Source organism: Rana temporaria, chromosome 5 (assembly GCF_905171775.1).
Source record: "Rana temporaria chromosome 5, aRanTem1.1, whole genome shotgun sequence".
Classification (NCBI taxonomy): Eukaryota; Metazoa; Chordata; class Amphibia; order Anura; family Ranidae; genus Rana; species Rana temporaria.
This window is the reverse complement of record NC_053493.1, coordinates 220,496,553-220,513,705: the sequence shown is the minus strand read 5'-3', so window position 1 is coordinate 220,513,705 and position 17,153 is coordinate 220,496,553. Positions and strand designations below refer to the sequence as shown.

Here is a 17,153-nt window from a genome sequence, read left to right as displayed (position 1 = left end):
ATAATTCCCTCAAGTTATTTTTAAACATCAGAGAAAACTGGAATACCATGGAATTGCTGAACTTTAGGTGGCTTTAATTGACCCAAAAAGGTGAGAACTCAGGGATCAAGATCAAACTTTTCTTTCTCTTTTTAAACTTTCTGCTAATCTTACCATTTTTTGTTGCTGTCTAAGGCCGGAAATAGACAGAGTGATTTTCTTTCCTGCAACCACAGACAGTGGAACCCGTCCCCGTCAGGAGAGCACATTGATTATTTCCAGCAGCTAAAGCAGCCACTAGCAATCATCACATGTAAAATCCATTGGGCTTGTTGTACACAAGTTGATCAATGGATAATTTTGGGTCCATTCAGCCTTTGTCTGGTTCAGCAGGAGATTCAAACCATATATGGCTGGCTTAATTGACATCTCTTATTACCCCTTTACTTGCTGATAGTTTACACACATTCCTCTTTCTTTTACCCCAAATACACTGTTCTGGATGTTGCCACCCCCATAGCATGACTTAGGCTTTTGTGTTATATTCCCTTTTTCAATAACTATAGTCAAATTCCATCATACAATGGACGCATAATGCTTTGCCTTTTTTCTTATTTCTCCTCTTAGTACATACTTTATTTTTAGCCCTGATTCACACTGCTGCAACTTCCCATAGGACTTGCTGTGATGTGCAATACAGGATGTAGCATGACAACTCAACACACAATAATTTCAATGAGTTCTATCTTAATTTCTGCAACTCGAGTCGCAGAGACATACAAAATATTTTCTGCACTACAGTATTTTCCTGCATCTTCCTTGCAACACGAGTGCCATTGACTGCAATGTTAAAGTCACAAAAGTCAGAAGGAAGTGATTTCCTTGTCCTATCTTTGTGAATGTGGCTGTGATTTTAGAGGGTTTTGTAAGTTCAACAATATGTGTCACACTCTGTATTGATATGATTGGCAAACGCCAAAGCGAAAAACATCAAAGTTGCATGACAGTCGCATTGCCATAGCATTTAAGTCACATCAAGTTGCAAGCAAGTCACAGTGCAAAGCCAGGCTGGAAATTGCAAGACTTTGAGGTCGCAGCAGTGCTAAGCGAGCCTTACTCTACATGCTGTATATGATTGTCTTCTGTATTTTGCCTGTGAATTTGTTTCTTTTTCTGAAAAGCAGTATAAATATATATTTTCTGCAAAAATAAGGATATGTATTTTTGACTCTCATGTAAAATTTGTATCTTTTATTTCAGCCACTAGATTTTGAGACAAAAAAAGCATACACATTTAAAGTGGAAGCCTCCAATACTCATGTGGATCATCATTTCAACTCAGTGGGACCATTTAAAGATACTGCAACTGTAAAAATAAATGTGTTAGATGTTGATGAGCCTCCAGTTTTTAGCAAACCCTTTTACACAATGGAAGTATACGAGGACACTCCTGTTGGCACAATCATAGGAGCTGTGACAGCACAAGATCTAGACATCGGAACCAGCCCTGTCAGGTATAATATTATGTTATCAGTGTTCCTATATGCTGTCTGAATTCTCTCCATCCTGGCACTACTAAACTAAGCTGTTTTGGATAAAATACTGGAAAGTAAACCACTTCCAATTAGATTTCATAAGAATGTTTCCATAAAACTGAATAGCCTTGCTGAGTTGTTCATTCTCCACTTGCAGTGGCTGTGTGGCCTATTAGAACACTTAGATTGGAAAGATGAAAGGATGCTTGTCAGGTAACGCAATAAATCATAAAAGTCAGTTAACCCTGTAAAAAAAAAAAAAAAAAAGCTACTAAAGGTAGTAACTGGTATATTGTGGTTGATTTACTAAGGATAAAAAAGCTGTTCACTTTGCACAGAAAGCTGCATGAGAATTTTCTCCAGAGCTTAGTGAATGTGGTGACATTTCAGAGAATACCCAATCACATGCAAGGGGAAAAAAAAACACTTTTGATTTTTTACATGATTGAGCAATGGAAGTCAGTAGGACATACACTAAGCTCTGGATATAAGTGCCATGCACCTGCAAAATGTACCTTCCCTTGTAAATTAAGCAGTCTATTTGCCTTTAGTGAATCAACACCTTTGCTATGTCTGCTTTTACAACAGCCCTTTAATTAAATAATAGTTTATTATAACCGTGCTGCTCTAGACCTGGTGGTGCCTGCCCTTTCCACATACAATAGCCTGATTATAGTATTTTATGTAATAAAATAATTGACTTTTTCAGAAAATTATAGTAATTCCTTAAGCCCCATACACACGACCGGTTTTCCTGCCAGGAAAACTGCAGGGAGAGCCTTTGGTCAGGAATCCCGGCCGTGTGTATGCTTTCTAGCAGTTTTCCTGGCAGAAAAACTGCCGGAAATTCCGGCAGGAAAATAGAGAACATGCTCTCTATTTTCCCCCTGGGATTCCGGGCGATTTTAAACCCGGCAGTTTTCCTATGCGAGGAGCATACACACGGCCGGGATTCCCGGCCAAAGCTCTCCCCGCAGTTTTTCTGGCGGGAAACCCAGCCGTGTGTACATGGTGAAACTTACCGAGCAGGTTCTCTGGTTTCCCGTTGGGATTCCCAGCGGACTTTATTCCGCCGGGAATCCCGATCTTGTGTACAGGGCATTACCCTTTCATTCTTGGATGATCCTTTTTAACCACTACATGCCCTTAGGACATACCTGTACATTCTCAGGTTGAAATGGTTATACCAGGATCATGGCCGCTGCAGCCATGATCCTGGTATCAAAATTAACTGGCAATTGGATTTCCTACAGCTGTCTGATAATTTCTAAAGGACTCTGGAGGGGGCCCCTGCTGCTGATGCCTACTGCCATTGCAATTGGGTAGCCCAGGGCCACTGTGATTTGTTGGTCTTGCTGAACACATCCGTACCCTCCCCTATTATGTGAAGAATGAAAACAGATGTGATGAGGATTTTGTCACTTCCAGTTTCAGTTTGTTGTTTACATGCCTTTACTGGCTTGATAAACATCTTATTAAACTAATCATCCCTTCTGATAGCAATAAACACGAGTCAAAAATAAATAAAAGTAAAGGACAGTGTAAAAACAAATGTAAATAAAAAAAGAAAAAAATACATAAAAAAATGTAAAAGTGCCCCTGTCCCCCCTGTGCTCTCACCACACACAAATGCAAATGCACACGTAGGTCATGCACACAATGTAAATGAGGATCGCACCACACATGTGAGGTATTGTCATGCAAATCAAAGTGAGAGCAATCATTCTGGTGCCAAACCTCCTATTTACCTCTAAATGGGTAACCTGTAAAGGCTTTTAAAGCATTACCTATAGATAATTGAATGTACAGTAATATGTTGCCATTCCACAAGTGTCCGCAATTTTAAGGCATGTATATATTTTACAAAAACAAATTTGAGTGTTAGATTTTGCATTGTGTTTGTATGCATTAAAATTAATTAATGTGTATGACAACAACCACCATTTTATTCTCCATACTTCAAAATATAAAATGTTGGTGGGTTCTAAGTAATTTTCTAGCAAAAAAAAAAAGTTCTGATAACTGTATAGTGTTATGTTTTGCACAATTGTATTTAGTATACAACACATTTTTTTCAAATCAGGTTTCATTATTTATTTGTTTATTTATTTATGATGTATTTAATTTTACCACAACATTTATATGTAGGAAAAACCAACAGTGTTTTCTCAATTACTTTTTCTAAAAGAGAGCAACCAGAAGGCATATGGGATTCTTATTTTGATTGATAACTAAGGGCCAGATCCACAAAAAGAATACGACGGCGTATCTGCTGATACGCAGTCGTATCCCTGTTTCTATCTATGCGACTGATCCACAGAATCAGTTACGCATAGATAGGCAGAAGATCCGACAGGTGTAATACTTTTACACTGTCGGATCTTAGGATGCAGTACCGCGGCCGCCGCTGGGGGCATTTCTCGTCGTAATCCAGCGTCGGGTATGCAAATTAGCACTTACGGAGATCCACAAAGCTTTTCCCTTCGTTATTTCTCCATAAGTGTTAGTTTGCCGTCGCAAAATTAGGGCTGCTTTTACAAAGTGTAAACTTAGTACACCATGTAAAAGTATACCCTTCTTTCCCGCGTCACTGTCAAATTTTTTTTTAAATATTTTTTTTCCCGCCGCATCTCTTTTTTACCCGTCGCGATTCACAAAACTTGGCGCAATGTAATGTAACGCAAAGCACGTCGGGAAAATAGCATCGGCAGCATGCACAGTACGTCCGGCGCGGGAGCGTGCCTAATTTAAATGGGACTCGCCCCATTAGATTGGGCACGCCTTGCGCCGGACAGATTTAAGTTACACCACTGCAAATTTCTAGGTAAGTGCTTTGTGGATCGGGCACTTAGGTAGAAATTTTGCGGCGGTGTAACTTAAATCGGAACATTTAAGTTGCGCCCGCTGGTTGTGGATCTGGCCCTAAGGTCTTATCACTTTTGCCATGAACAGTAGAGCTGGGTCATGGGTTCATAAATGTATTTGTGTGAAGTTAGTCCTTTGTCCTGGAAACTGTCTGGATATCTTCCCAGGGTCCCAGATTCATATTTCCTCCCACAGCCCAGGAAAACATATTGTTGGGTTAATTGCCTATCCAAATTGTGGATTTATAGCTTCAAATACTGCATGGTTTGTACTATAGAATCTCAGGTCATTAATTGATTGATCATGGTCTACTGTAGCTCACTAAAGAGTACCTTTCCTGGTGTTCTAATCCTCAAGGGTTGCAAATAACTTGATCCCCATCATCCTCATGCAGCAAAAAAAATGTTTTTACATTGATGGATTAACCCCCCATCCACCCCCCCCCACATTTTATTACAGGCATACCCCCACTTTTAAGTACACAATGGAGTTCATTTACTAAAGCTGGAAAATGCAAAATCAGGCTTCTGTATATAAACCAATGAGCTTCTAACCCCCGGCTTGTTCAATTAAGCTTTGGTAATAAAACGTGGAAGCTCATTGGTTTCTATACAGAAGGGAGCCTGATTTTGCACTTTCCAGCTTTAGTAAATAAACCCCATTGTGTACTTAAAAGTGGGGTATGCCTGTATTCATAGACAAGTTAAGGTGGTTCTAAAGGCAAATTATTGTTTTACTTTTTTTTTTTTTTTTTTTCAAAAATGGTGACAAAAAAAATAACAACTTTCCATGCCTTTTACTAAATACCTTGGACTGTCCACTTTCCAAAAAGGGTTTATTTGTACTGTCCTGGCATTATGACAACTTTCAAACAGACTAAATAATATACACTGGCCCAGATTCAGGTACGACTTGCGCAGGAGCAAGTGTGATTTGCACCGCGCAAGTACGGATTTGCTCCCAGGCAAATTTACGGGTGACCCAGAAAGCAAGCTAAGCCTGAAATGTGCCATTTTTGCACGGAGGCAGTTTCTCTGCCCCGGCGCAATTAAGGGGCAATTTTGCTCAGGGAGAAACTTGCGCTCTCATGGTTTTTCCTCAGCAAATATGCAAATGAGGAACTGCCACTGATTCATAAACTTGCGCGTGTGAGGAGCATTTTGCTCCCAAAGCGCGCAAGCTGTTTAGCCGGGGCAAATTTGCACTTTATAAAAGCAGGGGCAAGTTAGCAACAGATGGCCACAGGTCAGCTGGAGAGAAACTACAGCACTCCTCACCGTGTGTAGGGACTACAAACAAAAACAAAAAAACTTTGAGCATAAACTAAATATAGAAAAGCTCCTAATCTGAGCAAAAAAAAAATATCCCCAAAAAAAAAAATATATAAGCATAATCAAAATAAATAGAAAAGGCTCATTATATGAGCAGCAAGGGATAGGTAAAAAATACAAAAATAAAAGGAAAATATATATTTTTTTTGGACATCCTTGTGCCAAGGGTGCCCCGGCTCTGGCTCCTCAGTCTGCGTGGTTAAGCCTGTGGTGGGGATGGAGCCTGGGCTGAGGATGGAGCCTGTGGTGGGGATCGAGCATGGGGTGGGGATGGAGGGGGGGGAGGAGCATCAACCCCTACTTCCTCACTCCTGGCAGGTGGTGCCTGCAAGCCCTCCATGGCGTTGGCCAGGCGGGTGAGCACGCTGTTGGTTTGGGCCAACATCCGCAGCTGCCGGGTGGTATTGGTCCTCTGCTGCTGCCGGCTTAATCTCCCCTCCTCCCGCACAGCAGCAGTGTTGGCCTCCACCACACCTGCCAACCTGCTCACCTCCGCTGTTAGCAAAGCGATGGCGCCCTGCTGCTCAACCATGCAGGTGACCATGGCTCCACAGTTGGCACTGACTTCCTCCAAGCTCTCAGTATCTCGTATCCCCCGGTCAGCATGCAGGGTGAGGGCCTGCTGCAGAGAGGAGGAGGAGGATGCCAGGCTGTCCGCCACCCGCCTCAAGTCTCCCACCATGTCCCCTATATGGCGGGTCTGCCGGGCCTGCTCCTCCTGCAGACCTTCACGGAGGCTGGAGGGTACACCCCTAGTTTTACATAGAGCCTTTCTTGGAGGAGAGGCTGGGGCACGAACTGAGGGAGAAGAAGGGGAGTGGGCCACACTGGAGGGAGGGACACTGGAGGGGGGGACACTGGAGGGGGGGACACTGGAGGGGCTTGCCCTGGAGGGGGGTGACGTGATGGTCGGGGGGTGGTGGGGAGGTCAGGGATGGTGGGATCCTCCTGGAGGTACACAGATTCATCCAGGTTGAGGATAATGGACTCCTCCACCACTTCCTCCTCCCTAGATGGACTATGGGCGATATCCTCCTCCACCAACATGCCCAGGATCTGCAGGGGGCCTGACTGGACCCCATGATGTTCTGGGGATGGCGTGGGTCGCCCTACAGCCGACGATGGCCCAGCCTCATCATCAACATCTGTGGATGACACAAAAAATATGTTGCTGGAGCAACACACTTATCACATGTTCCCTTCTACCCCCTCCCATGATACACAGCAGATATGAGAAACAAAAACTTTTTACATCTTCCCTTCTACCCCCTCATATGTTCCCTTCTACCCCCTCCCATGATACACAGCAAATATGAGAAACAAAAACTTGTTACATGTTCCCTTCTACCCCCTAATATGTTCACTTCTACCCCCTCTCATGATACACAGCAAATATGAGAAACAAAAACTTGTTACATGTTCCCTTCTACCCCCTCATATGTTCCCTTCTACCCCCTCCCATGATACACAGCAGATATGAGAAACAAAATCTTGTTACATGTTCCCTTCTACCCCCTCATATGTTCACTTCTACCCCCTCCCATGATACACAGCAGATATGAGAAACAAAATCTTGTTACATGTTCCCTTCTACCCCCTCATATGTTCACTTCTACCCCCTCCCATGATACACAGCAGATATGAGAAACAAAAACTTGTTACATGTTCCCTTCTACCCCCTCATATGTTCACTTCTACCCCCTCCCATGATACACAGCAGATATGAGACACAAAAAAACTTACCAGTCCCCAACAGTGGAGTCATAGCCTGGCAGTCCCTCCACCTGCTCCAGCGCTAGACTCTGAGAGATGACCTCCTCCTCCGGATTGAGTCGCACAGAACAGGCTGGTCCTCCTCCCGTGCCCCTGCTATGCTTTCTGATTAGGACAATTTTGTCCCTGACTCGACGACGCATGTCAGTGAAATTTTTTTGGATGTCCATCCAAGTCCGGTCCTCAAAGCCCAGGGCATTTATGTCCAATGTAATAGCCTCATATATTGCCCTCCTTTGGGCTACGGTGGTATTCTTCCGCTCTGAACCAAAAAGAACGGCAGTATGGGGCGTCAGTGCCGCAAGCAGTATATCCATCTCAGCGGAGACAAAATTTGCTTTTCTTTTTTTTTTCCTTATCAGGAGGTGCCATCTCAGAAAACAGGGCAAAATTACCTTGCTCAGGGGGGGTGGAACAAGCAGGATGTAATTTTGCACAGGACCTGCGCAGGTCTGCCCCTATTTATTTGCTCAGTGCAAGCAGGTGGGCAAAATTTGCCCTGAAAATAGGAGCAAACCACTGCTGAGTGGAAAAAAGATCATTTGCATAGGGCACACCCACTTTCACTTGCGCTGCCTTAGGCCCTGATTTTTGCCTTACAAAGGAGCAAGTTAGCAGACAAAAGGAATCCTGAATCAGGTGGCAATCTTTTCAATTTGCCCCAGCGCAGAGCAAATCAGCTGCTCTTCACATGTGCAACTAAAGGGCAAATCTACCTGAATCTGGGCCACTGATTTGGGTTATTTTCAATAAAGAAATGTAGCAGTATTCACATTTTGGCCTAAATGTATAATAAAAAAATATTTATTTGCAAAAAAATTAACAAAAAGGAAGAAATTTATTTATTTATTTATTTTTCAAAATGTTCAGTCTTTTTTTATATGTTTATTAAGGTTTTAAGAATTAGAAAATCACAGTGCAGTAAAATAAAGATCAATTAGCAATATAAAAAGGGAGTACAAAATTAAAGTACATGTTGATGACCAGGTGCGTTATAGTATGTAACAAGGTAGAATACAGCACAACATTTTCAACAAAATCACAGTAACAAGTTTTCTCTCATGGAACAAGGAGAGAAAATAATATAAGGGTTGGATGCTTTATGTCAAAAGAAAGTTGCGTAAAGCGAACTACAGAGTACTAATATGTGTTAGGCCCCGTACACACGACCAGTTTCCTTGGCAGAATTCAGCTTCCAACCGAGTTTCTGGCTGAATTCTGCCGAGAAACCCGGCCATGTGTACAATTTCGCCGAGGAAGCCGACGAGGAGCTCGACGAGGAAATAGAGAACATGTTCTCTATTTCCTCGTTGTTCTATGGGAGCTCTCGGCCCGCCAAGCTCCTCGGCGGCTTCAGGGCTGAACTGGCTGAGGAACTCGATGTGTTTGGCACGTCGAGTTCCTCGGCCGTGTGTACGGGGCCTCAGATGATCATATGTGTACAAATACAAGGACTAGTACCTAACATCTAAAGTGATATCAAATAAGGAGGAAGGGGATGGATGAAAGAGGAGAATGTGGTGCAAGTTATCTGTGTCCTTGTTACTGACACTTGTATGATACTTAGTTTGAAACTCCTGTTGGCCAGTCTGTGCACATTTTCTGGCTCCTTAAAGATGATTGTTGCATTAAAAGGCCCAGGTAACTTGGACAAGTGTCAATGTTTTACTGCTAGATAACTTGGGTGTTGGGCCTGTGGCCAACAATAATATGTAATACTCCAGGCCTGTAAGTCACTTAGTAAACAAAGGCGCCAGAGAAGTGATTTGGCAGTATATAAATTAGCATGATTTAAAATATCCTTCTTGAAAAAAAGGCAAAATAAATAAAAATACAAAAGTCCTCCAGTACTTACCCTGAGGAAGATACGATTCATCCCTATATCGATACATTTTGGGGAGGGGACAGCTAAACTGTCTCAGAAAGAATAGACACACTATTTCGGCCTTTTTGGCGTTTTGTTTTGCTTTCTATAGAGTGGTGCACTGAAGCACCCAGAAAATGTGAGTACCTTGTTAGAGGGGTTATGGTTTATTAATACAATTATTTTATAAAATGGTATCACACTATCAAGTCCCTTTATGTTTTGCACGAGAGTGGTAGCAGCAGAGCTGCCCAGGACTCCATTACTGACACTGAACCCAGGGGTGGTTCACAAGCTTGTTCTGACTGAACTTAATTGTGAGGTTACACGCTCTAAAGTGAGCGTACACACATAAGGGGGAGCACCAGAGTGAACACAAGTTGTATCACCAGTACAAGCTGTGACTAATTTTGGAATGGACTTCAATATTTATTGATGTTACTATTTATATGAAATTCTGACACTTTTGATCACTGGATCACTTTAAATGTATATATATATATATATATATATATATATATATATATATATATATATATATATATATATATATATTGTATTTGGATCACTATATTTGATACAAGGCGTTTTTGATTTTGTATGAACTTTTTGGAGTTTGCACGAAAATACTTTTTATTAATATTTATTTACCAGCATGGAGGCAATTTATACATTTCAACACATATGTGGATTGTAAGGTTTGTGATGCTGTGATCACATGCTCTATGGTAAAAAAAAAAGTTGTTTGCACATCAACATATTTTTTATTTAGTGTCATTGCATCAAAGCACTCATGCTAACATCCAGATAGCGCAGCATTTCCTCTATAAATATTGCATTTGCACGGTCATACCGGGTATGAGACGTGATCAGTGCTAGCATCTGTCCTGATAGGAGGTGTTATATAGGTACAGATTAGTTACAGATTTTGGATAGCTCGCAAGATTTCTTGGTTTTAGATTTAAGTGCGTTATTCCTAAGAATTACAGGCCTACAATATAAAATGACAAATTTCCATGCAAAACAATTGTACCGCTTTCAGCATAAAAAATCTGACATAATCATACTGCCAGGGAGGTTAATCATGCAGAACCAGAAGATTATGACTACTGTGTAATGGGTAGGCAGAGGGCTTTGAATTTCAACTTTGACATGGGACTTCATAATAAATAGTGTTTTTTTTTATTTTATTATTATTATTATAGCTAAACCTTTAAGTATGTTACACTCACATGGATTTCAATGATAATTAATCAAATAGTAAACTTGTGTGGGAAAACATGCAAAAATAATCAATGATTAAGGCGCTAGTGATATTCAGTGAATCAAAAATGCAAATACAAATAAATAGCAAGCTAAAAGTCCATATATGATAAATCCCAACACCAAATTGTGATGCTCAAAATCGGATTCCTAATTCTTCACTAGACATGTACACACTGAAATATTTTGTTCCGGAACTTTGTTTTCGTCCGAATAAATTAAGGTTGAATCTGTCAATTGAAGGCTTATGGTGTCTGTTGAATGTTCTAAGAAGATTTGATGAAGCAGCTAAACTGTACGATGCCACAATCATACATTTCCGGTCAAATGTTCTGCCTACAAGCTATAGAAGAATTCTAATGTTGTATGACACTAGTAATAATTATATTTATAAATTATTATTATTACTAATCATTCTTCTCATTCAAATTCTTCTATAGCCTATGGGCCGAGCATTTGACCGCAAATGTACGATTGCGGCATTGTACAGTTTAGCTGCTTGTCGAATCTTCTTATAACTTTCGACAGACACCATAAGCCTTCAATGACAAATTCAACGTTTGTATGTTTTTCTCTGCTTCGTCGAATCTTTGTCGTTCATGTTGAATGGTCTACCCCAAAACTGTCTGTATAATGTCAAATCTTTTCTCTCTATGTTGAATCTTTCCTCTCTATGTAGAATAATCTTGGACTAATAGAGTTAAGGTTAGGCACATTCGACCACAGGTTCAATAGACACAGATTGCTATTGTCAGTGTCATGTCAAATCTCCTATCTATATCGAACTGTTGTAGCAACAAAAATGAAAATAAAGCATTTTTTATGTCGGGTCTTTCGGATTTCGGATTCTGCACGTTTGTTTTCATGTGATAAAGCGATAACGAAAATACCCCAAAATTCGGAACGAAAATGCATTCGGATGAAAACGAATGCATGTGTCTATTATTCACCACAAGTGCTCAAGAGATGCGTGGCCACTCACCAGAGAACTATGACCCACCATAACATATGTCACTGTAACATGTTAGAGTAATCATCATTTTTTGTTGTCATTTGCTTTTATCTATTAAAAATACTACACTATGAGACCTCCCTCTATGTCTCTTGGGGAGTAATTTTTACCATCCTAGTTTCATCTTGAGGGGACAGTGGAGCAGAACTGTGCTGTCAGTAGAATCATTCTGGTATTCCAGAAGCACTGTTTGATCATCCTGTAAAAAGGTGTCATAATTCTCTGGTGAGTGGCCACCCATCTCTTGAGCACTTGTGGTGAAGAACTAGGAATGCAAATTTGAGCATCACAATTTGGCGTTGGGGTTTATCATATATGGACTTTTAGCTTGCTATTCATTTGTATTTGGATTTTTGATTTACTGAACATCACTAGTGCCTCATCCTTTAATACAATTTTCCCGCAGCATTTGGTGACCTGTTCACTTTTAAAGGGGCAGCTTCCATTATGTTTGTTCACTGATTTCACAGGGAGCCATTCATTGTTTTTAATCAATGATCAAGCCTAAATGATTCTTAACTACTTGCCGACCAGCCGCTGCAGTTATACAGCGGCAGGTCAGCTCCCCTGCCCCCCGCTCGCCCCTGATCCTGATGCGCATGCCCGGCGGGTGCGATCACTGCCGGGCACCCGCGATCGCTCATTACAGAGCGAGAACCGGGAGCTGTGTGTGTAAACACACAGCTCCCGGTCCTGTCAGGGGGGGGAAATGACCTATCGTCTGTTCATACAATGTATGAACAGCGATTTGTAATTTCCCCATGTCAGTCCCACCCCCCTTCAGTTAGAACATACCCAGGGAACATGATTAACCCCTTCCTCGCCCCCTACTGTTAACCCCTTCACTGCCAGTGGCATTTTTATAGTAATCAATGCATTTTTATAGCACTGATCGCTATAAAAATGCCAATGGTCCCAAAAATGTATCAAAAGTGTCCGAAGTGTCCGCCATAATGTTGCAGTACCGATAAAAAACGCTGAACGCCGCCAATAAAAAAAATATTATTAAAAATGCCATAAAACTATCCCCTAATTTGTAAACACTATAACTTTTGCGCAAACCAATCAGTAAACGCTTATTGCGATTTTTTAACAAAAAATATGTAGAAGAATACGTATCAGCCTAAACTGAGGGAAAAAATATTTTTTTATATATTTTTGGGGGATATTTATTATAGCAAAAAGTAAAAAATATTTGTTTTTTTCAAAATTGTCGCTCTATTTTTGTTTATAGCGAAAAAACTAAAAACCGCAGATGTGATCAAATACCACCAAAAGAAAGCTCTATTTGTGGGGAAAAAAAGGACGCCAATTTTGTTTGTGAGCCACGTCGCATGACCACGCAATTGTCAGTTAAAGCGATGAAAAATCGCAAAAAAGTGACCCGGTCATGTGCATTCATTTTCATCCGCATGCATTTTCGTCCAAATTTCAGGGATTTTCGCGTTCGTTTTAACAAACGATAACGGACGCACAGAATTTGAAATCCAAAAGATCCAACATAAAATGCTTTATTTTCATTTTATTGCGACAACAGTTCGATATAGATAGAAGATTCAATATGACAATAGTGATCTGTGTCTATCTAACCTGCGGTCGAATGTGCCTAACCTAACTCTATTAGTCCAAGACTATTCGACATAGAGAGAAAAGATCCAACATTATAGAAACATGAATATTCGACGAAGCAGCTAAAAACATACGATCGACACAAGCGGACATTTATGATCAAATGCTCTGCCCATAGGCTATAGAATCATTCTAATGTTGGTTGACTAGTAATAAAAATTAATAAATATAATTATTACTAGTCATACAACATTAAAATTCTACTATAGCTTGTGGGCGGAGCATTCGACCGGAAATGTATGATTGCGGCACCGTATAGTTTAGCTGCTTTGTCGAATCTTCTTAGAACATTCGACGGACACCATAAGCCTTCAATTGACAGTTTTGATCTTAATTCGGATTTTCGGACTAATGTATTTTTAAACAACACAAAATAAATAAAAACTAATTTCGGGAGTAACTAAATACATTTATTTTTCGTACGAAAACAAGATTTCAAAATGAAATAGTTCAGTGTGCACATGTCTAATTGCTAGTAAAAAAAAAAAAATACAAAATTCCATAAAAATATCCCAAAGTTTGTAGACGCGATAACTTTTGTGCAAACCCATTTATCTGCACTTACTGGTATTTTTTTTACCAAAAATATGTAGCAGAATACATTTTGCCCTAAATTGATGAAGACATTTGATCTCTTACATTTTTTGGGGATATGTTTTATAGCAGAAAGTAAAAAATATTGTTTTTCTTTCAAAATTGTCACTCTGTTTTTGTTTGTAGCGCAATAAAAACTGCAGCTGATCAAATACCACCAAAAGACAGCTCTATTTGTGGGAAAAGGACATCCATTTTATATATGTACAGCATCACATGGCCGCACAATTATTAGTTTAAGTAATGCAGTGCTGTATTGCAAAAAATGGCCTGGTCAGGAGGGGGTAAAACCTTTTGGTCCTTAAGTGGTTAATGTGACATTAAAGGTTCAGATTTTTTTTCTTTTTAAATAACAAACATGTCAGACTTAACCTGCTCTGTGCAGTGGTTTTGCATTGAGCAGCCCTGATTCTCCTCTTCTTGGGTCCCCCATTGCCACTCCTGGCTCCTTCCCCCTGACCGGTACCCCCAATAGCAAGCTGCTTGTTAAGGGGCACTGGAGCGTGCTCTCTCTCAAGCCCAGCTCTATGAATCCATAAGACACATAGGCTAGGCCTCACCCCCCACTCTATCCTCATAAGATCACTGGGTGTGATTGACAGCAGTGGAAGCCATTGGGGTACAATGGTGTCTCAGCCAATAAGGAGAGGGAATCCTGGGACAGTCATGGCTCTAGTTCACATTGCTGGATTGAGTGGGGCTCAGTTAGGTATTTGGGGGGCTGTGTGGGGAGCAGCACACAGAAGTTTTTTTTTGTTGCATGGAATGCATGAAGGTAAAAAAACCTTCACCCTTTACAACCACTTGAACCGCTTGTGGGCCATATATTGTACATATATGGCGGCAAGGCGACTCTCCTGTGCAGGATCACGCACCTAATACATGATCCTGCACTTCCTGGTTTAGGGCATCCATACATGGTGACCCACTCCCGCTGTGATTAGACACAGCAGGAGCTGATCTGCAGGTACTGTGGAACTTGATGTCCGCTGGTACCCACCGATCATTAGGCAGAGAGCCAGGACAACAATCTGCAAACAAGGCAGATTGCTATTGTGTCAGAAGGGAATGCATTGGCCCTGCGTTCCTTCAAAGCAGGAACATGAATCAGTGCCTTCCTATAGTAAAAACGGCACACACACAGTGAGGAAGCGCATGTTAGGAACACATTTAACCCTTTGATATCCCCTGATGTTAATCCCTTCCTTGCCAGTGGCATTAGTACAGTGTGTAATTTTGCACTGATCACTGTATCAGGCCTCGTACACACGGCCGAGGAACTCGACGTGCCAAACACATCGAGTTCCTCGGCCAGTTCAGCACTGAAGCCGCCGAGGAGCTCGGCGGGACGAGAGCTCCCATAGAACAACGAGGAAATAGAGAACATGTTCTCTATTTCCTCGCCGAGCTCCTCGTCGGCTTCCTCGGCCGAAAGTGTACACACGACCAGTTTCCTCGGCAGAATTCAGCGAGAAACTCGGTCGGAAGCTGAATTCTGCCGAGGAAACTGGTCGTGTGTACGGGGCCTTAGTGTTACCGGTCCCCAAAACATGTCAAAAGTGTCAGTTAGTGTCCTGATTTGTCTGCCTCAATATCACAGTCCTGCTATAAGATACTGATCGCTGCCATTACTAGTAAAAATTAAATAAAAATTCCATAAATATATCCCATAGTTTGTAGACGCTATAATTTTTGTGCAAACCAATCAATATACGCTTATTGGGATTTTTTTTACCAACAATATGTAGCAGAATACATTTTGGCCTAAATTGATGAAGAAATTAGGGGCCAGATCCTCAAAAGAGATACGCAGGCGGATCTGCTGTTCCGCCTGCGTATCCCTGTTTCTATCTTTGGAACTGATCCACAGAATCAGTTTCCAAGAGATAGACAGAAGATCCGACATGTGTAAGGGACTTACACTGCCGGATCTTAGGATGCAGTACCGCATCCGCCGCTGGGGGCATTTTGCGTCGAAATGCCGCTTCGGGTATGCAAATTAGCACTTACGGAGATCCACAAAGCTTTTCAGCTTCGTTTTTTCTCCGTAAGTTTTAGTTTGCAATCGTAACATTAGGGCTGCTTTTACAAAGTGTAAAGTTAGTACACCATGTAAAAGCAGACCCTTCTTTCCAGCGACGCTGTCTTTTTTTTTTTTTTTTTTTTTTTCCCGACGCAACTCGTTTTTTTTTCCCGACGCAACTTTTTTGACCCGGCGCGATTCACGAAGCTCGGCGTAACGTAATTTCGCGCTATTCACGTTGGGAAAATGACGTCACGAACATGCGCAGTACATCCGGTGCGGGAGCACGCCTAATTTAAATGGGACTCGCCCCCATTTGAATAGGAACGCCTTGCGCCGGCGGAATTTAAGTTACACACCCGAAAATTTCTAGGTAAGTGCTTTGTGGATCGGGCATTTAGGTAGAAATTTTCCGGCAGTGTAACTTAAATGTGAAAAGATAAGTTACGGCGGCTGGCTGTGGATCTGGCCCTAGATTTTTTGCATTTTTTTCTTTTTTCTTTTTTGTCTATAGTGCAAAAAATAAAAACAGCTGAAGAGGTGAACAAATACCACCAAAAGGAAGCAATATTTGTGGGGAAAAAAAAGGATATCAATCTTATTTGGGTACAACCTTGCATGACCATGCAATTGTCAGTTAAATGACTGACACAGTTCTTTATCACAAAAAATGGCCTGGTCATGGAGGGAGGTTAAATCTTACAGAGGTAAAGTGGTTACAGAGTAGCAGCAACATTATCTAGACAATAAAGTATTCTTTACAATCCTATTTTAGCATATATAGCATGTAGAGGCAGAAAGGTTTGCCATCATATACAACACACTGTGCAAACACTGTCCTTTTTCTATACCCAGTGATTGCTGCAAAAAATGTTTTCCTATCTCACAAGAGTGTACCCCCAATCATTTTGCAATGTTGCAGCTATAATAGTGTTATTTACTGAATGTGTGTTATGCAGTATGTGATGGTGATTGTTTATGGAGCAAGGGGTGTTACTTTGCTGGTGGTGGTAGTCATAATATTCTGGAGGGTGTGTACACAAGGCAACATACATTGAAAGTTTGGGGATTCTGTAGTAACTGATTGCCATGCATTTACTGTAAGATGGCTTTGTGATAAGAGCTAGTACCTCAACTGTATTGAAAGCTAAAATATTCCAAGGGAGATTAGAAGTTTTTGATAATGCTTATTCAACTCTATTATGGTTTATTACTGTGAGTTTAATCTTGGAAATACTACTTTGAATTGATGAGAATATATAAATGAGTCAGTTTGTTTTCTATT

General features: G+C 41.1%; 1 protein-coding gene across 2 annotated transcripts in view; it reads left to right on the top strand.

Moving 5' to 3' along the window:
• Positions 1-17,153, top strand: part of CDH12 (cadherin 12) — a 1,098,816-nt gene that overhangs the window by 1,046,323 nt on the left and 35,340 nt on the right. For both annotated transcript variants that reach the window (XM_040353560.1, XM_040353563.1), the window contains one exon: positions 1,240-1,493. In XM_040353560.1, the coding sequence (XP_040209494.1) occupies positions 1,240-1,493 (254 nt within the window). The remainder of the gene's footprint in view (positions 1-1,239; positions 1,494-17,153) is intronic.